Source organism: Vidua chalybeata, chromosome 5 (assembly GCF_026979565.1).
Source record: "Vidua chalybeata isolate OUT-0048 chromosome 5, bVidCha1 merged haplotype, whole genome shotgun sequence".
In the NCBI taxonomy this organism is placed as follows: Eukaryota; Metazoa; Chordata; class Aves; order Passeriformes; family Viduidae; genus Vidua; species Vidua chalybeata.
The window spans coordinates 57834193-57859145 of NC_071534.1; the positions used below are offsets into that span (position 1 = coordinate 57834193).

Here is a 24953-nt window from a genome sequence, read left to right on the forward strand (position 1 = left end):
TTCTAGACATCTCAAGGCAGAACTGGGTGCCCAGATCCCAGAGCCTCCCTACACACGTGAGGAGGAATGTAGCAACACTCCTGTTCTTCACTTGAGGGATGAAACAAAGCAGATGTCAATCACAGTAGATGAAGCAGCACCAGTGAGGCATTTTTACCAAAGCAGGGAAGAAGGCAGATACACACAGGCATACCTAGGATGATGAGAAGTGGAAACTTTAACTACAGTGTTCTTTACAAATACTAAACATGCCTGATTATAAAACTCCATCCCCTAAAGCTTCTTTGTGTTCTGCCCATTAACAGTTTCAACTGGGTTCCATCTTTCATGAGAATATGCCCAATGCCAAAGCTCTTCAGCTTCACCAACTGGTAATGCATGTTCTTTTATTGTCCACTCCACCCGAGGTGTCACCCAAGCATGTCGCAGTGACCATCTTCTCTTGACTGTTGGTCAGCTTGTACAGCAATTCATCTTTTCACGCTGTACTTACTCCTTCTTCTGTTTTAATACAGCATCTCTAACAAATCAACACTGAAGCTTATCATTTATACATCCAGGGCCCCCACTGACTCCCAGTGGATCAAGGCCATCTTTCACCTTTGAAGGACTAGAAGACAGACATTTCCTTCAATGCTCTGCATTGTTATTTGGATTCTGTTACAGAGAAGACATAACAGATACCCTTCCATGCTTTATCAAGTACAGTCCTCCATACAAGACTTCAGGTTAGACCTATCCAAATGCTATTGTTCTCCAGAAGTTCTTTTGTTTAACATGTATCCAAAAATGCAACTTTGATTTCTTAGATCACCACTGCTACAACATCCTAACAGGGCCCCAAGCCACAGGGAGCAAGGACAGGCACAAATTATTGGAGCCATTTCGATTCCTGCAACCCAGCTCAAGTCTGTTTGGTAAAGGGTAAAAGTAACTGCACACTTCTTGAGTGACCCCATCCAGCCCCTTCCATGGATCATACAACAGCTCTGAAATGCAGTAATAGACCTAGACCACTGGCTGTTGAGGATCTAAATCTTAGGTGAGAAGTTCATCTACCCAACATGCCAGAAGCCTACACACTGTATTTCATTGGTGGACACCACTAAAGTGGCAAGAGACAAGAGTTAGAAACTATAATCTACATCCTTTTGTGAACTTGAAACAGTTGCCTATGATATTGATAACATTTCATAGCCTTCTTGTCAAAAGTTAGTCTTCATATGTTGAAAAGACAGTTTAAAAAGCAAGACAAATTTTAGACTTACAAAAATGATCATTTTTCACATTTAAAAGGAAGTTTTCTAATCAGATTACTGTTTTCTATTGTAGGGGCTCTCTGACTTTGTCTGAAAACAGACACTACACGCAATCACACAGAGAGCAAAGCTCTTTGCCAAAGTTGCACACCATCATCCACAAAGTCCTCGAGTGTTTCAGTGGTGGGTGACTAGGGAAAAATGTTTTCTTAATTGGGGAATTTAACATTAGTTACTGGATTATCTGCCAAACTATTTTCAGCTTTCATGATTCACTAAACCGAAGCTCATCAGTCACAAACCCATGATTACACTGAAGAAAATGGAGAGCAATTAGCATACAAGATGATAGCTTAAAGCTGGTACTAATTGGAAGAATGAAGTATTTTTCATTCCTGTTGGATACAATTAGGTGAGACAAACAGGTTCTGGAAAAATAATTTGCTGAACAATTTCAGTGATGTCTATTCTCTAAGCTGTGTTTAAAGTCTAAGCAAATTCACGCCTTTGCAGTACATCTTGCAACCACAGGGGCTGCAAACTAAAAGCTGGTCCAGCTGTAGAGAGAGCCTTGTTCAGAAACATACATACAAAACACAACAACCAATTCATCACAACTGTGGAGATCATTACTGAACTAAGCTCAAGTTGCCAAAAAGAGTTGAAGAGCAAAACCAACAAGGAAACAGAATATAATACTCATAATGCACGGTACAGCATGGCACCAATATACACTGAGATGCAAAATCAGTTTTATTATAGGACTGCACAAAATACACAATCAGAAATACAAGAAAACCATCTACAAAGAGCTACTGGTGCAAAAACAATTATTGTGCATGCTTTTGTTCATGAATGCTAAACAGAGAGGGGGGAAATCTTGTACATGAATAGTTAATTTGCCAAAAGGAGGAAAGCAGACAAGAGGAAAAATGTAATCCTTCATTATTAGTGAACTGCACTCAGGCACAAAATGTTAGACAACTATACTGCAGAAATATACCTTATAACATTAGGAATTTGTTTTCAAAAACTACAGCTGGGTGACTTTAATTTACTTCTACAAATTATTTACCATATATTACTCCTAATCTATTTACCACACACCTACAATTTTAAATGTATCTCCAACAGTAGTTTTTTTCTTTCATTCCAAATTGCAACAAACCTCTGCATTTGTAAATGAACTGCTACATCACTATTTCTTTTGGCTCAGAACATAGTTAATATTTTCTTCAAATGAGAGAGCAGTCTGTAAACCTGTAACACACCCTGTTTTTAGGATCACAGCTATCTCATATTTTCCTTTTTAAAAATACAGCCTAATTATGGTTTAGAATAGTACCTCCCTAAACATTATGTGAAAAATGCTTCAACAGATAGCACTCACATCTCTCCCAACAAAAGATGCTACTGCAATCAGACTTTAACGAACAACTGCAGCATACACACCACCCTACCAGGCAGAGGTGGTGCTTCTCTGTTTACTGAAAATGTTATTGCACCTCCCCTACACCATGTATCAACAATAGAATGCAGTAACATTGCTTAATTCTGCATCCTTCAGAGAAAACAAAACAAACCTAAGAAATCACCGTCTTTGTCTTCCTGAACAACCCTTGAATTCTCTAATGCAAGATTGTCCAAGGACCCACTGAGACAAACAGACCTTCCCCTAAGGTCTGATTTCTTGTGTTGTAATACTCCAAGTGTGCCAGCATAAAGAAACTTCTTTAAAGTAAAGAAATAAATCAACAGACAGGATCACAATTAAACTCCAAATATTGACGTACCTATACATAGACATAGATATATACAAACGTACACGTACTTCTCCTCATGCTTCAATCATGTAAAGACATCTTGAAAACTGAAGCATCCACAGGCTAAATTGGAAGCTCTTCAAACCATAAAATAGTATTTTCACGTAGAAAACCGAGAAGAGCCAAGAGCTCACTGATGAATAGCAGATTTTTATCTCTGATTAAAGAGCAATTTGAATTAACTGATGTTATAAAATTATTTAAGCTCCCCTCCCATCATGACTTCTACATACACCTAATTCCTATGTACTGTGAGCAGCCTTATGGGATGTCTCTGGTATGTGAGGTTACACACAGCCTCCGCGGGATAAAAGCCTTTATCCTTCTAAAAATATCAATGTGTCGGGATCCACTCTCCTAAAGCTCCGTGATGCAAACGGCATCGCCACAGTCCAGGGGCTGCCCTGCTTCCATGAGTAAGCACTAGCAGCACCCGGCTATAATTAGTTGGAGTATTTTTAGGGTCACTGCTCAAAATTAGAGAGAAATCACTGAGAAAGACCTCAGAATAGTGTGGGGGTTTCTCCTCTCCTTTGGCTATTTCCTAATGCTGTGAGGAAAAAGAGGCTCCGCAGGGGCCGAGGGGAGGCCACCCCCTCTCTGCAGGGAAGATGTGCCTGGCTGCCGTCCCCGGCCGGGTGGGCGCTGGGAACACGCCGCGGCCCCGCCGCCCGCACCCGGCCCGCAGGAGCCGCCGCTTACCTGACCGCCACCCGCACCGAGCTCTCGTCCGGGCCGGCCGACATGGTGCCGCGGGCGAGGGGCGGCCGCAGCCTCGCCGGGAGCTCCGCCGGGCCGCGGAGGAGGTGGGGGCACTGCTGCGGCTCCCCCCTCACCTCCTCCTCCTGCTCCGCCACCTCCTCTCTCCAGCCATTTTAGGTGACTGAATGAATAGGTAGGAGCCGCGGCAGTGCAGGGCGGTTCGCACCGCTCCTCCTTCTCCTCCTCCCGCCCGCCCCGCTCCGGCCCGGCCCTTCCAGCGCCTGGGCAGGGAGCGCTGTCAGTCAGCCGCCGGCGGGCCGAGCCACGGCCCCGGTCACCGGCCCCCCGCCCCGCCGGCTCCGGCGCCTCCGCCCGCTGCAGCCGCAGTGCGTCAGCGGCCCCGCCCCGGGCAGCCGCCAGCGCGGGGACACGGCGGGTGTGCGGGCGCTGTGCTCCCGACACAGACACACAGACACCGCCTCCTCTACACGTACCCCCTTCCCCGCTTGCCCCCTTCACACACACCCCTGCACTCACCCCCTGACGCGCCGTCTCTCCACGCACACCTGTTCCTTATGTTCTTTATACACGCTCCTCGCGTTTGCATTTCCACACGCACACGCTCGGTGCTTGCCCCCGTGCACACACGGCTCTCCTCACGCCTGCTCGCCCACGAAGGCTCAGCACACTCGCCCTGCCCGCGCAGCGTGCGCTGGCAGCTGTGGGCGCACACGGCACCTTCGGGGTGCCTGGCCGCACGCGCCTTTTCCCCTGGCTCGCACGGGCACACGCGTGGCGCTGGTCCCTGCACGCAGGGCTGCACACGCACAGCTCGTCCCCGCACACCTCGCCACTCACGCTATCAACACGCACGGCGCTCGCACACGCAACGCACGAGGGCTCTGCACGCAGCTTCCAAGGCCTCCCTCCCGGGAAAGAGGGGTTCGTCCCGCTGGCTGGGCTGGGTCGTTTGCCCTTGCACATATTTCCCTTTCCCAGGCAGGAATGAGATGTCCTCATTCCTCTTCTGGCCCTGTGTGGTCTTCGTGACCCTCGTGCCCGCGGGAGCACACAGTTCTCCCACCTTTCTGGGGTACGGGCAGGTTTGTTTGCCGAAGCTGCTCCAGCCAGGCATCTCTGTTCTCACTTCACTAATGAAATGCCTGGCTTTGAGCTGGAAACTGAGTGGGCGGATGACACTAATTTTTGATGCAAATAGTATCCCTGCCAGGAAAGAAGCCTGATTATTTTGCCCAAAACAATTCACATTCCTAAGGAAGATTTTCCATCAGAATAGGCCCGGGTTTGAATTTTTAATGATATGCTAAAAACCTTGCAGTTCTAGTTGTTTTGCTTCTGATAGTGAAGGTTGATCACACCCAGGCCCGAGCCTCTGTCAAAGATGTGCATGTGAGGTCTCCCAGTCGGATGGGGCCTTTAGCCATAGCCCTGAATCTTTCAAAAGTCTCTCCTTCTCAGCAGAAATCCATTGTGTTATTGTTGCTCTGCATGTTTCTCATAGTTATTTCTCTAACTTTTCTATTTTTCTTTACTTATTTAGAAATCAGATTGTTTCTAGAAAATGGCTCACCTAGAAGTTGCTATACAAAATGATGGTCTCTTTTCTTCTGAATTACACAGCACCAGCATTCATATCCCCAACAGCATTTGAAAGTAGGGAGAACTTAAGTTACATACCATATTGCTGAGGTAAACTGAGATAATATTTATCCAAAAGGCAGAAAAGTTGAGACACAGATAGTTCAGTATGAAATCATTGAGGGAATCTGGTACAGCAGAACAAAGACTAGATTTCCCTGGGCTTCTCAGCTCATTATTCTGTATTTGATGCCATAGACCAGATGCCTTGTTTCTCCTTCTGCCATGATATTTTATGGGATGGGCAAGATAGTAGATAAAGAAAAAGCTCCTACAGGGGAATTGTGTTTGCATTCATACCAAACAGCCTTAAAATGAAAGTGATAGGGGTTTCAGAGTTCAGGGCATTTCCATCTAGAGGGGACTGAACACTTATGACTGTGTCATACATATGTGGGCATTGTACTGAGCTCTTTAAAAATACCTGCAGCTCACCCACAGTAAGTGGAATCCTGCAGCATAATTAGGTTCTGACAATTTATGTGCACCAGATTTACAAATCCAAATCTTATCCAAAAATATCCAATGCATTGTTTTCAGCTGGCACAGTTACAAGGTTAATGTAATAAGCATACTCAAGTCAAATTTATACCTGGGCACAGCATTTATTTCACACAGCAGCTTTTGCTGTCCAGCAAAGCTCATCCACATCATATTGCCCATGCCTGTAAAATCCTGCTAAGTCATTGTCTCCAGTTTGCCACAGTGAGCTGTGCTGAAAACTGAGCAGGGAGTAGCAGCTGCAGGATGCTCAGACTCAGAATCATACTCTAGACCTTTCCAGGGCCATTTCTTTTCTGGCTGTTGTCTGGCTCTTAGAAATTTGCTTCAGCTTGACTTCATCCAAGCCTCTCTCTTCCATACTGAAAAAGAAGTTAGCAGATCAAAAAGTCTGGCAGAAGTTGTCCTGAGCTTAATGTCATGTATATAAATGGGTTGGTATCCACAGATTTCAGACCTTAATGACAAAGATTTTTTTATCCACATTGGTATTAAAAAGTTTTTGTGCTATGGTAAAATCATTTTATTCTAAGTTATGGTTATTTCAGTCCTACAGTATTATCCACATATTTTCTATCTTGGATATTTCACTCCAATTCCAGACTCTTCTGAAACTGATCTAGCAAGTGACATTTAGCTTCTAACTATGTTTCATGCAAATTACCTGATTTGTGTTCATTCAGATGTAAAGCAGGAAAAAGACATAGGTCCTATTTCTATGCAAGATTTGTCTCTGTGTTCCCCATTTCCAGAAAATATACAACCCTTCTGTCAAAATGAGCTTGTATTTTATTTTTTCCCAACTTGTCCAATGTAAACAAGCAGAGTGCTATATTGTTAACATGGCTGCACCAGGACACCTAAATCAAATCTGCTTTTCATTTCTTATAATGTGAATGACCTGTGCCCTCCAGCATCCCATTAATCTCCTTGAAGGATTAACTTGAATAATTAAGGACACAATATCTCCCTTTTTTATTGTCTAAGTATGTGGCTAAATTGCCAGTGTGTAGTTTATATAAACTGTGTAGGCTAGATGGTAACATTTACAGATTTGTCCAATCTCGCAGCTAATGAATGAGGCTTTCCTCAAGGTCCCCTCCCCTCATGGCTACAGCACCCACGAGTACCAACCACCTCTGGTCACTCCCTGAGCAGCTGCAGACAGATGGGGGACAAGCTTCAAGGCTGGGGAGCAGGGAGGGAGTTTACAGCCCTGGTCCCTGCCCGGTGCTTAGAGGAGGACTGCTGGGAACACCCCTCATCCCTCCCTGGCAGCCGTCCCGGTGACGATTGTCACACTTTCACTGCCTCCATTCTCCTGCCACATGACTCAGCACCATGAGCTTCATTCACTGGGCAACCAAACAAAAACCTGTGTTTGGAAGGGTGAGTGCTCTGCCTGACACACACACAGCACATCCTGCACAGATGATCAAGCTGCCCAGAGTCCCTGTAAGCCTCAGAAGCTGCCTAAAATCACTGAGCTGCACACAACCTGAATGAGCCAAGCAGACCCCACTTAGGAGTCAGAGCCCTGTGCTTTGACCTCTGTATGTTTGCAGACAAGTTGTATCAGCTGTGCCTATGCTGTACCAGCTGGTTTTGAAATTATCTAATTATCTAACTGAAATAGACCACTTGAAATGGAAGAGACCCGACTTCAGATTTTAAACTGATAACTTACCGGTGCTAAATAAGCCAATTTAATCAAAAATATGGCTTGTTAGTTGCTTATTTCTTTGACCTGTTGAACATTTCTTTTAATTTGAAGAGCAGATTCTGTTAAGCAATTGAGGTAACTTGGTTTCACTGAGACAGGCAATAATATATAAATCACTGATTTCTGATTAATCTGTGTCAAATAGATTAATTGCACTATAACTGGTAGAAGGCTTCAAGAAAAATCCGTAGGTTTTGTCAAGTTAAATCACTAGGTTTTGTCAAGCACCTGACCTGGGCATCTCCCCACCATTATGGAAGGCAGAGATTCTTTCAGATACAGACAGTAGAACACGAAATATTCAAGTGCTATGAAAAAGCAATATTGAAGGACATTACATCTCATAATCTGCAGAGTTCATGCTATTTTATCAAATTCACATACACAAAATAATCAGCTAGTATATCATCTCATTAGTGACTGTTGTTTTCTTGAATGTATATACTAAATAAACTCTGCTTTGCCACATACAAGCCACAATTTATTCAGTGATTTTTAACACACCATGAAGCCTAAACATTAGGCAAATAGAATATAATGTACACATTACAATGAGCAAAATTTAAATTATATTCATTCATACAATAGCTTGGAAAATGGGAATATTTTGGCTCATATAAATGTCCACAGATTTTCTCTCTAGCTTTTTGCTTGTCCATGTCTGTCTATGAAATGTGTGACCCAATAATTCCTTGTATTCCAGTATCTTTTGATAAGGAAAAGGAAAGGTAACTGGACTCCTATGTTACTGGGTTTCATGAGCTGTTGCTGATGGAAATTATGTCCGCAACATTCACGCATCAGCAATAATCACTCAATTTTCGCTCATAAACATTAAACTCTTCAACATTAATGTATACAGTGCTTCCAGCTTTCTACTAGGCAAAGTGAAACTTCTGTTTGTATTTTCTGCTTGATGCCTTGGGCTTACATGAACCTTAGGCTTTTCCATAGTCATCTTTTGAAAGATCTTAGCTACAAAAAAAACTAAACTTCTAAAAACTGTTCTATCTTGATTTTTAAGAACTTTCTGAAAGTATTTTTTTCTTCTCTGACTGGCTTCTCATTTTAAACTGCAGGTCTTGGAAAGCAATCAAGCCTATAAAAGACATTTAAAATACCTTCAATTTTCTTCCCATCACTCACTCAGTCTTTTGGTTAAATAACAATGAGTAAAGAAAAGTGTTAAGCCACTCTTAAATGGCAGGCTAAAATATGCAACAGGGAAGCCTTTGCTTCCAATAACTGTGGAGATGAAAGCAAGCTGCTGAAGGAAATTATCACTTGGCTCATGACATGATGGGGGGAAGTAATCTCAAAGTTGAGAAGGAAAAAAGGAGTGCAAGGTGATGTTTATGTAATCAGAATAACAGCAGATAAGGAAAGGAAACAGGCTGGTTAGTACAGATGTCTGTGGAGAGAAGAAGGTAGAAAAACCAGAAAGGACAGGGTGGAGAAGGAAGAGGGATTTCTGAAATCAAAGCCAAGCAATGGCTCTGCAGGGTTATTTCTGGAGCTGATCAGCATAAGAGGAAAAGCAGCATGAGGCGCCTCTGAAGTGAGAAGAAAGGAGGTTGGTGTTTTCCATCTACCTTCCAGAAAATGAATGAACTGTGCAGGAAAAAACACAATGAAAAGAAACATATAATAAAAGGATCATATCTGGAGCTGAGAAGAGGATTCAGTGGGAATAGAACCAGATACGCTTGATGAAGAAAGAAAGTATTTCATTGTGTATTAATGCTTTTTACTCATAAAAAATTTACTGTGTTAACTGTATTGTTGTTAATAAAGCAGTATAATTTCCTCAGCTCCTGGCAGGCCAGAGTGGTTGTGTTATATAACAAAAATGTGTTTTTTGCCCATACACTTATTTATCTTTCTTCTGGGCCTAAGGAATGCTGTAATTTGTACTCCTATAACTGCTGTCTAGACTAAGATGGTCATATCAGGGTCATATATATTTTGATATAAACATACATATTGTAGTATATCCCATCTAGCACAAATACACATTAGATCCCCATTGAACCAGTACTGCCAGACTAGAAGAAAATACATGAAAAAGAACAGGGCTAAAACATATCTCTGGGGGAAACCTCCACTATGTGACCTTAAACCGATCCATGGTTCAAATCAGTGGATATAACTAAGAGTGAATATGCCTTTTATGTCACTGTGCTTTGAGGATTTGTTGGTTAACTGAAAGTTGGAATCACCTGTTTTGCAGTAAAATCTTGCAAGTTCACCCTGGCAACTGGAAGTGCCTTCAGGAAGAATCTAAATAATGGAGATGAGTGGAAAAAAGACCTGAAAGTAGTCTTTACAGTAATGTAATTTAGTTCAATCATTTGTGATAATATTATTAAAATCTAGCACAGTATGAAGAATAAAATAAGTCTTAGCAGGACACAACCTTACTGGGTCTTCAGATTGTTAAATATCTCCCAAGGTTAGCCAGGTCCTGTAGTTTTTTGCAAGGGACTTAATCCTGTGGGTCAGAATCTTGTGCTTCTAAACCTGGTCCTTGGGCCTGACTCACCAATGCTTTGAAATAAACCCAACATGATCAGGATCACTGAATGTTATGCTGTCTTCATGTTACTGTAGAAGACTACAGAGTAGTAACAGTGTAGAGTAGTAGCCAGCTACTTTACAGATCTTAACCAAGGCTTGTACAGCTCTTTCCTTCTTGTATGGAGGAATTCAGGCAAGAAGGACACGTGAATTGCAGATGCCTGTAGAAGAGATAGTTGTCAAAAACAATATTAGGGCTGATTCCTGTGCCTGTGCAGACACTATTAGACCACACCTTAACAAGATGAATTATTAATACAAAAGCTGCACGGGAAATTAATTTCTGCTGCCTCTCACCAAAACCAGCTGTTCAGACTTGAATGTGTCACAGTTGCACAACATAAATTTTGCCTTAAGGATACAGTTACCCAACATGATGGATTTTTCATTATGTCCTTCCTAATAGTATCCTCATCCTTCCTCTGTCCTTCCCATTTCCCTCTTCACCACTGTGATTTCAATTTTTGGTTCAGCCTTCTGGAAGGTACTGAATGATGGAGTCCTGTATTTGTATGGTGAGCACAGCATTAGCAGTCCCAGGGCAGACTCCTCTGGGCAGCATCCTCTGTGCAGCCTTGCCAACCTGCCCTGGATAAGATAGAAAATAAAAATTTACTTTGCATATTTAAAAGACAAGCATCAAACCCTAGCACATTCCAGATGGAATCAATGTTAAGTTACCCATCTCTGGTAAAATATCCAGATGAAGGTAGTTCCAATGAAGCTGGGAAATTTTCTGTTTCCCTACAGAACCTGCTGATGACTACTAGCAGAAGTTACTTGTTGGCCAGTTCTAATATTACACTGTGTAAACATTTTATCCTGCTGTACTGTGTTCCCAGACTCCCTCCCACTTCTCTATTCACTACTCATGGACTGCCTAAGACCCAGATGGTGAGTTCTTCGGCTTAGAACATCTACAACTTTTTACAAAATCCTGTTTCCTAATTGGCATCCTTAGGCATTACCACAATAAAACCAATAAATAGTAATAACAAAAAAAGAAGTATGGAAAGTGGGTGAAGACATGACTAATTACCTAAACAATACTTGGACCACAAGCCACAGGCAACATAGGAGCTTGGGGAAGAGCAGGTGGGTGGAGAGTTACCTGAACAACAGAGGGTTGGGCAGGTAAAGAATACATATTGCAAGACAAAACTGAGAGTCTTTATTTTGATAGCATCATGGAATTTATAAATTAAGGGATGACAGCTGTAGATTAAGCATGGCACAGGTTGCTTTACTCTCTCTCTGTCTGCAGCCTGGCTTGGCACTGTCACACAGACTCATGAGAAAAAAGATTAGTTGAAATGGTGATATAACAAGCTGGGAGAGGTGAGAAGCAGAAGTTCCCAAACGAGGTTTGCAGAAGGACCACGTGCTGTACCATGGCAGCTGCAGCACCAAGCCTCACCTTGCCTTCCCGTGAGGAAGGACGTGCTTCCATCTCAGGGCTGGGTCTGCACTTAGGTGGAGAAGAGGCATGTGCTTATCCAGGTAGTAGCAATGGTTAAACAACAACTCCTCACCTTCCCCTGGAAAAATGCAAGAAACTGAGCCTTGTTTGGCTTAATATTTATTTTAATTCATTTTCATACCACTCACTGTGTGTTTATCACTTGGAAACACTTAGGCCAAAAGATGATACAACAGTGACAGACTGAATTTTATTTAAATTTATATTTGTGGACTGGGAGCGTGGATATAGTTGCTCCTGAAATGAAAGAGCACTTCTTTGCACAGTGGGTAATGAACTTCTGGAATTCATTGCCACAGGAGGTTGGGAAAGCAGGCTATTAGCAGGCATAAAAAGGGATTAGACAAGATTTGTGAACAATGCCTCTATTAACAGATAATAAAAGGAACAGGCAATTCCAATGTCTGTGGGCTTAAGAGACTGGACCAGAGGAAGAGGCCAGGTACACATGCTCTCCTTGAAAAGCATCTGCTGTGTTCTCAGGCTATGCTATCTGGATCTGCCTTGGCCATCTCTGTTAATGTTGTGCTGGGAATGTGGGGCACTTTCCAGGCTCTGTTGGGGCCTTCAAAACCTGTGGATCAGCCAGGGCAGATGGCCAGCACCCATGCAGCTACCCCAGTGCCATCACAGGCTTTGGGCAGCAACAGCACCTGCAGAACATTTCTTAATGCTCTGATGGGTTAAGCCCTAAGTGGTGCTGCTCTCAAAGAGGGCCAGAAACCAGCATGGTGAAGTTGAAAAGGAGTTATAAAGAACAAAAAGGAACTGGCATTAACAAACCATTCACTGAGGATCAGGAAAATATAGATGGAGGGAGACAGGAAATTCTGTTAATATGGTACAAGTTTGCTAATTGTTTGAGATAACACCAAAGGAGCTCACTCTCCAAAAAGTGAATAAAAACAAGTATTCCTTTATTTCAGGGGACCCACTAAAAGGGAGAGTGAACATCAAACTAGACATGACTTTTCAGCTGTCTCTTTTTTCCAGCTGAATTCTCTAAATCCTTTTGATTCTCCTCGTACCATTTCTGAGAACTTCTACTGCCCTTTTCTGGATTCTTCCAATTCTGTTACCTTCTGCCTGAAATCAGGAGACTGGACTGAAACTACACTCCATGTTAGGCTGCACCATCGATTCTTACCCTAGCACAAGGATGTTTTCTGGCTTTCCCATTTCATTTGCAAGTCCTGAGGCTGTGTTTGTCTGATTGACCAGCACTGACCTGACATTTGTTATTCACCATCTAATATCTTCTTCCTGTATGGTAATAGTGAAATCCTTTTTTGTTTTGTTTTCCCTGTAAAATGAGATACCATTTTCTCCTCTGTCTTTGTGCTCTGAATTTCATTTACCACTTTTTATCACTGAGTCATTCTGTATTAGGAGAGTCTTCTAGATATTTTCATAACTACTAAAGTTATTATCTCATTGTCTGGCTTTTCATGGAAAATTTAGATCTTAGCAAATATTCTTCTGAGGCTCAGATAATCAAAGCATTGAAGAAATTAGGGCTGTTTTAGAAAAATACGAGGAATGAGGAAGACCTATAATATGTGATAGCCTGGTACAAAGGAAAGGACTTAAATTAGCTGTGTGTGTGTGTGTGTGTGTGTGTGTGTGTGTGTGTGTGTGTGTGTATCCCTGGTTACATAATAGCCACAGAGCACATAACTAAAGAACAGAAATACCTGGAGGGAATGAACAAAGACTGTGATTGAGAATACAGAAGGGAACATAGAAGATCTCAGGAATGAAGTTCATTACAGTGATCTATCCAAGTACATATCCAAGAAAATCTCTGTGGGAAAGTAAGAAATCCCTCACCAACTGGGACATTGTAAATACCACTGGCAAAAAAGGACCAGGAGCAACAGCAGTGTCCGTTCAGAAATTACTGTGACCTTATTTGTATCTCTAGGCCCATGGACAATGGCTAATCAACACAAGAAAGAATTATGGTTTCCTTTATGCTTTTTCTTCTGCGTTTTCTGTTCTTTGAGTGAAGTCCTACTATAACAAATGTGACAGTGCAATGAAAAAAATCCCTCACAACCACTGAATAGTAATATAGCAGAGAAAAGAGCACCACCTAGTGCTAAGTGCTGTTTTTTGATGCTGAGGTGTCTCCGTACACTCTTATCTTCTGGATCTCTTGATTTTAGTGTTTTCCCATCCAGAGAGGGTTTAATCCGTAGTATCAAGGAGCATCCAGGCTCCTGATAAGAGTAGCTGGTTCATCAAGAGCTCATCTCTCAGAGTTTTGTGCACACCAAGGTAATGCCGTAGGCACCTAGTTAACATAATTGTGGTTATTTGTCTGATTCATTCGGGCTGGATTCTACTACCCTTACTCACCCCATGGAGTTTTGTGCTCCACAGTTAAGTCTCTCTGCTTTCACTCTAGTGAAAATTAATCAACACTTATGGGACAGGCTTAAGATACCAGAAGACCAATCTTCTAATTCTTGCACTTATAAAGACAAGGATTCATTGCATTTACAGTCTGATCTTACACTCACATCAAATTTTCTAGCTTTTCTTGGATATGTGAAAGTTGTACTTTCGTTTATTTGTTTGTTTGACTGTAGTGTTTTTTTCCTGTTTGATTGGGGTTGTTTGTTTGTTTGTTTTTAAGATATCCAGGAGATCTTCAGAAAAAACATTGTTTTACATGTGAATTGCTTCATTATCATGATGATAGATCATATGCAACCTTAATTATATCTAAGCATTTATCATTAAGATCTATTATTGTTTGTTTTCTTCTGATTATCAATCCACATTATGTTAGTGTTCTTATTTTTGGTCTTCAAAGCCTTCCACTTTTTATCACAGCACTGAGTTTTCTGTTATAATGTAATTAAAATTAAAAAAAAAAGACCAAAAGCAGGTAAATCAACTTAGAATGATTTTGCATCAGCTATCATTATGTATTATTTAAATAGCTCCAGACTTGAAGATACATGTAGTATTGGTTATATGAGTTAATTTACATATAGGTGTCTATAGTAAAATGTGATTTAAATGTCTTATTCCATTAAAATTTGTGATCTTCAGTGACACCTATGGCCAGATTAAATTTCTCTAATAATGGAGTTACTTCTTCTTCCTTTGAAATTACTCAGCATTCACCACCATTTTAACAGAAAGATGATGAAACTCAGCTATTCAAATTCCTTCTACACCCTCTGATTTGCAAAGCATAGTTTAGCCCATAGAATTTTTTATTTCTGTCCTTTATAGTCCTACATTTTATCCTATCAGGCAAACTTTGCTAAGTGTAGTCTTCACCTGAAAAGAAATGCTCTGTGACACCCAGAGCTCTTTCTCCCACATTGTGTCTATAGTCTCACTGTTGCAAATATTGCCGTGCACTAATGATCATTTCTTATTTTAATTTCTAAAATATCAGGTGATTGGTTTGGATGTTTTTCTTTATAGGAATGTTTTCTTGTTTTGTGGCATTTTTTGTCATTTACAGGATCTTGATTTATTCTTACATATTTTTGTCCTTTACCAGAAGAAAACAGCAAAATTTGTCTGTTATGAGCATGTGTGTGTGTGTGTGTGTATACATATATATAAAATACTTTGGAAAGGGCTGGGATTTTGCATCTTTTCTGTAGTAACAACTGTAGGGAGCATGGGAGAGTATGTGGGGAGTATCTCATTGCATGTGGGTTTAATTCTGTCACCACACTCAGCAACAGAACATCTATTCATAGCTACACTACTGGCACAGCAATTAACTAATTAGCAGGGACTAATTGATAAAAATACACCTACAGTGAATTAAATAGCCTGCGCCCTTCTAACTAGGAGAGTTATGAGTTCATACTTTTTCTCCTCAGGAAACTAACAAACACCTGAGAAATTAAACCAAACTCAGCAGTTAAAAGCAAAATTATATTTTTCTGTGAGTAAACCAAGAGCTAGAAGAGACTCTGGCAACTGCATAAAGTTCAGGCTTCTGGCCCCATGCAAGGAGAGTGTGTAGCCCTACATTAATGATACCCAGTAGCAGTTAAGATCCCTGCTGTCACCAGGGGCCTGCTGCTCTGCCCTCCCCTGTCTGGCACCTTGGCTTTTTGTTTTAGAAGAAGCAGAGGTCACCAATCCTACCCTTCAAACTGAGTGGTGCTGGATTCCCTTTACACCAGTGCAATGAGAGGGCAAGCCCTGCTCCACTGTGCCTGGAAGCTGTTCAAGCCTCCTTCCCCTGTTTGTTCCACAGGGTCTACGGAAGGAAAAAAGAAGATCTGTGTTAATGCCAGCTTGGGAGAGTTAGTTATTCCTTAGGGACTTCTTTCTTTTCTCACACAGCATGCCCACTGTCAGGAAAGTTTGGCAAGGGTGAGGCTAGCTGCAAGCAGGAAGCCAGAGTCCTGCTCTGCTGTGATGATAGCTTTTGCAGGAACAAACTAATGGCATCTATTTAAAAATTGTTACAGACCAAAGATTTTTTTTTTCCCAGACTGTCTATTTGTTCCCAGTTCTGGTTTTGTTCTGTGTTTTCAGCGAGCGTATAATTACCATGAATTATACAGCAGAACAGGGTGTGTATAAGGCACACCTTGAACAAGCAGGTTCTCATTGGCTTGAGCAATGGCTTGAGAGGTGTTGTTTCCCAAGCACAGCTTGCAAACCCACGGTCTGGGAGGCTTCTGCTGAAAACTGTTTTGTTTGAAAACTTTAAAAAGTGACATATCATACCTCCTGCAATGACAGGGCAATCTGTAGCTCTTGGATTAACCAAGCACAACCTCTCCTTATAGCAAACATAGAAACATTAAAGATCACAGACTAAAATGATATTAAAGCAGATACAGATACTGACTGTCAATCATTTTTAGCACATGTCTAATAAATCCTTTTTATGTTTGGGCAGGGTAAAGTAACCATCTTGCAGATTTCATCACCATATTTCAGGTTAGTCCTAAGATTATTCATAGAATGGTTTGGTTTTGAAGGGACCTTATAGATCTTCTCATTCCAACCCTCCTGCTATGGGCAGAGACACCTTCCACTAGATCAGGTTTCTCAGGGCCCCATCCAGTGTAGCCTTGAACACTCCCAGGGCACCAAAATGAGACTGACTAATCTGTAGTTCCTGATGTCTTTTTTTTTCCCTTTTTTAAAAATGAGGGTTATGTTTCCCCTTTTTTAGTCAGTGGTAACTTCACTTGACCACCACAACTTCTCAACTATGATGTGTACTGGCTTACCTACTCCCTCCACCTCAGGACCCTCAGATGTATCTCCTCAGGTTCCATGGACTTGTGCACCGTCAGGTTCCTTAGGTGGTCTGAAATCTGATCTTCTCCAACAGTGGGCAGTTCTTCATTCTCCCAGTCATGCTGACTTCCTCTTTGCATCACTCCTGAGTTTGAAGGAGGTAATTCTTGAATATTAACCACCTTTCTCAGGCTTCTCTTCCCTCCAGGACTTTCTCCCATGGCACTCTATCAAGCAGATCCCTGAATAGGCCAAAATCTTCTCTGCTGAAGTCCAGGGTTTTGAGCTTGCTGTGCACCCTAATCACCACCCTGAGGATCTCAAACTGCACCACTTCATGGTCTCTGCAGCCCAGGCTGCCCTGGAGATTCACATTCCCCACCAGATCCTACTTATTGGTGAGAACAAAGTGCAGCACAGAACCTCTCCTTGTTGGCTCCCCTGTCTCTTGGAGGAGTTACCATTAATGCATTCCAGGAATCTCCTGCATTGCTTTTGCTCCCTTGTGTTGTCCTTCCAGCAGATATTGGGGTGAATGAAGTGCCCCATGAACACCAGGAGTTCTGAATGTGAGAACAGCCATAGAGGACCTCATGTGCTTGCTGGCCTGGCAGCTGTAGCAGACCCCCACTACAAGGTCACCTCTCCCTGCCCTCCCTTTAATCCTGGCTCCTCTCTGCCTCCAGACTTTGCTCCATGCACTCCAGCTGGTCATTGGCATGAGGGTAACACCCTCCCCTCATCTCTCCTGCCTGCTAAAGAGCTGTGTCCTTCCATTCCAGCCCTCCAGTCACAGCAGCCATCCCAGGACACAAGATGACAGCCCGGCACGCGTGTGCACGTCTCTGCCTCCTCTTGTTTATCCCCCTTGCTGTGTGTGCTTGCACAGGGGCAGTGAAGCTGGGTCCCCACTGAAACCAACTCACTATCTGGAGTGTCTGGAATTCCTTTGTGCTGCCCTTCAGGTGCTTTCCTGCTGACCTGTGATTCCACTTCAGAGTCTGGCTATCTCTTGCTTTCCCTGGCATCAAACTGGTAGGACTGGAAAGGACTGAGATTTCCCTCCCCTGGCACCTTTACTTTAAAGCTTTCTTCAGCAGCTGGGCAAGCTCTTGACCAAAGATACTCTTCCCTTTCTCTGACAGATGGACCCCATCAGTAGTCCAGGTTTCTCAAAATGGTACCTGTGGTGTAAGCAGCCAACCCCTGGCTGTGGCCCCAGCTCGGTGACCATTTGTTGAGTTACCAGGTTTGACTGGCTCTTTCAAACCCCTTCCCTCTGACCAAGAGAATTAATGAAAAAATAACTGCTCCCCAGAGTCCCTCAGTCTCCCAGCTCTGAAGTCCTTCTCGATACCTCTTGTTATAGCATTAACTTGATACCCCTGTTACTCATTCTGTTACAGAAGCCTTTCATGAAGGCATCCTGAAGGCTTCAACATGCAAGGTGATTAAAAGAACTATCAAAAACTAAAGAGAAGAGCAAATCATTTTCAAACAAGCACATGGATAGAAGGAGCTTACCTGCTGAAAATCAGTGCTGCTGCTCCAGTCAAAAGAAGAGGTAACTGATTATCATTATAGGCACAGGACAAATAGGGAACATTTGTTGATATCCATTTTCCTATTTACTTTTTTTCTGTGTAGATCTGCTCAGTCTAATTCCTCAGTTGGGTCAATACAGCAGCAATTCAGATTTTTTTCTGGGAACTTGTTATGGGTACCTTCCATGCTCCTCACTGACAACATAAAATGCAATAAACCCAACCTGCTACCTGAATGGTGGTTAGCTCAGGTGCTAGATGGGGACAGGACACAAAGAAGCTCCCAGAGTATTACAGAGTATTTCAACACTACTTTCACAGAGTTAAGGCTCTTAGACTGAAGACCCAAAGACAGCCTTTGTGCTCTGAATTTCTCTATTTACCTGGTAAAACAGTCACCACCTTTTGTTGCTTGACAAACTGTGGGACAAAGTTCTAACTCACTTCCTTTTTGCTCAAGCATGAAGTGCATGATGTACATGCAGGCCTGTGACACGTGTACATGACATCCCTGTCACAACATACCCTCAGTCCAAAACCCCCAGTGATGCTCAGAAGAGACCAAAGTTTTCCTGTGTCCTTGGTGAGGTGCTCCTTGGTCGTACAGCAGATGAGTGGTGCTGGTAGCCTGTACTTTGCCATGTGATTACCAATGACAATTACCAATAAATAAACCCTTCACATATCAAAGTCGAAGCCACATTGTGAATAACTGGGGTTACAGAAAGCTACCCCTAAGGGCAAATTTTCATATAATTGTCCACTATGGGTACATGTTCACACAGCTTCCAAACTGTCTTTCAAATTAAGCTAAACTACTCAGACATGTGGCAGCTCATTCACTCAGCAAACCCACTCAAGACCCACAGAAAGTTTGGTCAGAATTTGAGTTAAAACCAAAGGAACTGATGTAATGCTACTTTTAAGAAACAGTTCCTGCCTCCCCTTGGCTGCACAGTGATGTGTACAGCCATGTCATTAGAAAGACAGAATTTTTCATTAAAGCCTTTGTGCTGCCTTTTTTCTCTAAACCCTAAGTTAGAGGCAGCAAGGATAATCAATGAGTTGTCCTTAAGGTCTGTAAGCCCAGAATCCTTCTACATAATAATACAACTCAATATTCATCACTATCTAATTTGCCATTCAGTCTTCAGCATAACTGCATGTATTTCTCCAGAGTGCCCAATAAAACATTCTTAATTATACAGGCTTTCCTGTATATTTTCTAATTCAACTACCACTTACAGTATTTCTTTTTAACCTGTGGGTCATGTTCTTTGAAATTAATCTGAACTTTAACCTCTTACTGTCATCAGCCACCTGCTAAGCTATCTTCTATTACCCAACAAGTTTGGGTAATAGAAAAGACTGTGAAAAGAAAATATGATTTATGTACTATAGTACAACCCTCTATTTGCTTACACATAAAATCTTATGAAATCTTTTCTGGGAAGACTGAAATTTTCCTTGCTTGACTCTGTTTAAAGGTATACACATAAAATAAAAAATAAAATAATCTTGTTTTGTTATATGGCATAAAGACAAAGTTATTTTTTAAATTTTGTCATTGGGCTATATCTTGTCATGTTATCTTGTCATTAAGAGTTTCAAAGATGCAATGTTTTTTGTAAAGGCCAAACTCCTGCGCACTCATAGTTATGCAAGAGTAAAATCTTTCCAGATAAATAAAAAAGTATACAGCACTCATATTCACAAAGAAAATATGAAAACTGAGATTAGTCACACACTGAAGGCTTGCAAGTATTTATTGCAAGTATTTATTAAGACCACAACAAGCCAATATTTGTTGTTTTCTAAAAATATCACTATTTTTAAGAAAAAAAGCTCGAGGTGTGGCATTAGCAAACATGAAACCTTGCTCCATTTTTCTTCATGAAAGTATCAGAAGTGTTTGAACTCTGCATTGGAAACAGATTGTGCAAGCCATCCCCAGCATGTAGAACCTAGTTTTGGAGCATGAAGAAACAGGTTTTGAATCACCAGGGAAATGGTACTGAAATATCTCTAGGTAAGAACAGGCGGGGAAACATTTAATCATGTTCCGTAACTTGCGGGTCCAGCTGTTTGTGGCACGTGCAGCAGCACACATTTATTTACACAATACATGTGGCATGCCATGAGAGTCATATCAAGGCAGCATCTACTGGATGCAGAGGAAGAACTATGCAGAAAAGACAAAAGCACCATAGAACTTTGCCCACATATTTCCCAGGCTGCAGCGAGCAGCAGGTTAGAAACATTCCAATCTTGCCATTGTGTCCAGGACACAATTGATAGTCACCAGGAAACACACCTAAAGATATGCATGGGTGTAAGTCTGTACTGGCAACGTTGGTTGGAGTGGTGCTGCATCTGCAAGGCACATCTTGATAAATAAATATATCTCATAAATCTCTCATAAATTTTGATTACAGTGGAAATAAAGAGTAATATCACATCCATATGGACTGGTTGGCAATTCACCAACAGCCTTCGTGCACTGCTTTCTGTCCCACCCACACAACAGTCACCAGTTCAGCTGTTCTTCTACTCTGGAGTCCCCTCCTCTGGGTGATGAGGAGCTCGCTGCTGTGGGAACTCGTGTCAGCTCATGCCATACACAAAGCACTAGGTGGCCCTTGCAGTCTGTCCCTGTGCCCCACACACTCATCATGTTTATCACAGGACCCAATGGGTGGCCTGGAAGACCTGGTCTTCCAGCACAGCAGGAGGATGCTGGATGTGCTGGTGTTCAGACAGAGAAACCATAGCATGCCAGAAAGGCATTGCCATGGTCATGGCTGGATGTGGCCAGAGGTTCCCAAAGGCATCTGGGGGTCCCATAAGGACCAGGGGTTCAAAGAAGTTCTACAAATGGGTTAAAAAAGAAGCATTAACATTTTCTTTGGCCCATACAATACTGGCTGAAGGGGTTGAAGGGAGCCCATCTCTAATGATCCATTAAAGTGGGCAGCAACTCCCCTGGCTGTGGGCAGGCTCTTCTGGAGTGGGAATGAGGGCTCTCTGCTGTGGAAAGAGTAGCTTTCCAGCTGCTCCACCTAACCCTGTTAGATGGTGAGGGATGGGTCCCTGGCTGGCAGTCCCACCCCACTGCTCTGGCTGGGGAGCGGCTCCTTCACCTCATTCTTGGTTGACTTCATGGCAGCCCTTGCACAATCCCTGGAACTACTGCCAGGCATCTCTGTTATGTGAACACCCTCAAAGCTCTTATGTACTCAGTTTGAAACAGACTTCAAAGATGTGCTGCTTCTAGTCTTCAAAAGAAAATTCTGCTGCCCCCAGAGGGGAAGCATTCCCTGGCTTCCCTCTTGCCCAGCTTTCCCTTTCCTCCACCACACTGCTGGCTTTTTGCTCCACCGAAGTGCAGCTGCCTTTGCAGCCTCTGAGCCTTTAACCTCACCCCATCAGCATGAGATAGGAGTAATGTTTCCTCCTTCCCTGATCACTTCCCCCAGCGCAGGGCCTTGGGCAGAGCAGCAGGGTGCACTGGAAGGTGTCCTCATCCAGGAGCCCTGCAGGACACCCCAGACACCCCAGGATTGCTGATGGCCTCAGCTCCACTCCTTTACTGGGACCAGAAGGACATGGTGTTTGGGGAAGCCAGGCTGGCAGCTCTGCTTCCAAAACAGCACAAATGCTTAAGCTGGAACAGATCAGAGGAACTAACCTGTTTTCTCAACAAAGCCAGTTCTCACCCTTTTTATCATTAATCTCCTAAGAGCTGGGCTTTACCCTGCCCTGGGAATTCCAGTTCTGTGGAGGTAAATAAAGGTGATATATACTTTTTTTTTTAAGAAAATAAATAAAAAGGAACTTATTTTTAGTTTAACAGCCAGAGAATAAAGCCTGGAAATATGAACCACAGGTAAGGCCAAATGCAAAGCAGTGCCGTGGGTGTGTGTATTGCTGGGTAGGTACTGCCTGTGCTGTGTGGCAGCTCCCTGTTCTGGGACCTCCACCAGCACCTCCTCTTGAGAAAGACATACCAGGGTGTAAACAGTTGTGGTCAAAACTCCTTGAATAAACAGAAGCACAAGAGGAAAAAAAACTAAAATTCAAAAATTTCCAATTTCCAAAATACATGACCTCCCCTTATTTCACCTTGGAAGGACAGGGTTGGGAGCATGTCCCTCTGTCTCTTGTCTTCAAACTCTGTGGTCTGTCAACAGCCAGCCAGCATCAGTGATCTCTGCAGTGAGAGAAAGGGAGCTCTGATAGTCTCAGATCTGCTCTCTCTGCAAGCTTTTCTGGGCTAACCTCTTCAAAGTGCAGGAGGGACACACCATCTGCCTGCTGGATCAGAGGAAGAGTGTATGAGATTTAATTAAGATGATTTTGCCCTCCAGTCAGGCTGCTTAAAAATTAATTTTAGTTCTCCTACCTCTTCCATTAAACTCATAAGCTAGAGGGAGCAATGTACCCTGAAATATTGATTCTGCCTCTCAAATGGCAGTGACCTACATTCATGGGTGCTCAGCCCACGAGCTAATGCCCAGGACTGTTGCCAGTCCTACCACTCTGCAGACTGGAGGAATGATCAAGGTGCTGGTTTGGATTAGAGGCAGAGTTTGACATTAATCCTGTACTTTCTTTTAAATGCACCATGATTCATTATCTCAGGCAGGATCCCATATCAGGTGCATTAGGAAAGCTTTGTGAGAGACAAGCTGAGGTTGTTTGATCAAAGCTATGCCCTAGGCAACATGAGAGTACTTCCCAGCCTACTACAGCTGGTTTCTGTAAAGGCAGACAGCACTGGTTTGAGTGCTGGAATTGACTGGAAGGAAACTTAGATGTGTTTCATTTTTTCCCTTTTTTTTTCCCCCCATAGCTTATCAGTCATGTCAGTCCTACTAAACAAGGAGTAACTAAAGGCCAAGTTCAATTCATCTTTGATTTGCACCTGCAAATCTTACATCATCCTCACTGCAGGCTTCCTAAGTGTGGCAGATGAGTATTCAGCTAGGAAAATGTCGGCCTGGAAGAGATAAAGTCATTAAACTCTTGGGTAATGCCGTGGTTACTGAGCCGTGCCCACAGCAGTGCTGCTCCAATTAATGTAGTGTGCAAACAGTGGGGAAGAGAATTTGGGAAGGAATTTAGGAGTTGTGAATGATTTTGACTTCAAATCTCACCAATTAAATATGCAGTGTATTGCATAGTAAGTCACTCCCAAGAGCAACTAAGCACCTGAAAATTATATTCATATAAAACAAAACTGTTAAGTGCCTTCACAGTGTTAGGGGCCATGAATACAGTCACTATTTTATGTCTTATGCCTGAAAGTAATGACAATTTCTTAGCCCACTAAAGGCAAAAGGAGTTGCACATGTCATTACTGGAACTCACTCACTACCAATAATCTTTACAGGAAATTATTGTAAAGGAAGCAAGCCTTGGTTGGGAGCAAACCTTGGCAATGCTATGCTGATAGGAGTCTGCAAACTCAGCAGTAATGTGGGCTCTTTCAAGTTCCTCTCTAATAATCTAATCAGTGTCATTAAGGAAACCTTTTCAGAACAGCTGAGTGACTGCTGACTGGTGACTCTGAGCTTTATGGTTCAAACATTTGCTTTGTTAATTTTCCCTGACATGCTCTGTGTTTCACCAGCAACAAATTTGGCTCCACTGCTCAACATGGTGTTCAACTCAGCATCACATTTCGTTCCTGCCAGAAGCCCACAAGACTGGAGTTCTAGCAGCCCTTCCAAACAGCATTCCTGAGGCTTAGCATTACATGTGGAACAGGAAACCTGAGCCTCTAAGAGAAAAGAGACAATGCAAAAAAAGCTTGTATGTTTGTTCCTGAATCTGGTGCTCAGTCAGCTGCAGAACCATCTGATTGACTTAAAGAAGCAAGACAGAAGATGAAGAACTCTCCCAGGTCTGTGGTATTCTTGAATGCTCATGGAGTGCATTTCTGATGAAACTCTCAGCCTGAAAGCTCTCCATGGCATGCAGCAGAGTTCTTACCTGAGCCAGTGTGGCTGAGGATGCATCTTCAAGGGCAACAAAGCAAATAGTTTCTGCTCACACACGCCTCATTCTTCAGGAGAGCGTGTAGCCATGCCTCTTCTGCCTCTACCCATAAGAAATCAAAAACCCTTGACAAGATTGTGACAGTCAGATAGGATTAAAGCACAAGCCCAGATAGATTATAGCCAGTCTAAGACCTGTTTGGGCAGGTGGGTGCAGACAGCAGAGGTCTGCTGGCCATGCTCTGGGCTGGTGTGGCAGGAGCCTGCTCTGCTCTGGAGGCAGCCCAGCACTGCATTTCATGCAGCCCAGTATCATGTTCTGCCTGGCACTGGGTAAGGCAGGGCAGCTCCTGAGGGAAGAAGTGAGTGCCTTCCAGGGTGGGCAACGCTGACTAAAATGTGCTTTCACGGGTGCTGGGGAAGGGCAGCTCAGGTCTGTCTGTAC

General features: G+C 42.8%; 1 protein-coding gene across 9 annotated transcripts in view; it reads right to left on the bottom strand.

Annotated features, from left to right (window-relative positions):
• The window catches only part of KIF21A (kinesin family member 21A), an 86314-nt gene extending 82380 nt beyond the window's left edge, over positions 1-3934 (bottom strand). For all 9 annotated transcript variants that reach the window (XM_053943433.1, XM_053943432.1, XM_053943436.1 and 6 more), the window contains exon 1: positions 3785-3934. In XM_053943433.1, the coding sequence (XP_053799408.1) occupies positions 3785-3828 (44 nt within the window). In that variant the 5' untranslated portion in view covers positions 3829-3934. The remainder of the gene's footprint in view (positions 1-3784) is intronic.
• Between the last annotated feature and the right edge of the window lie 21019 nt (positions 3935-24953).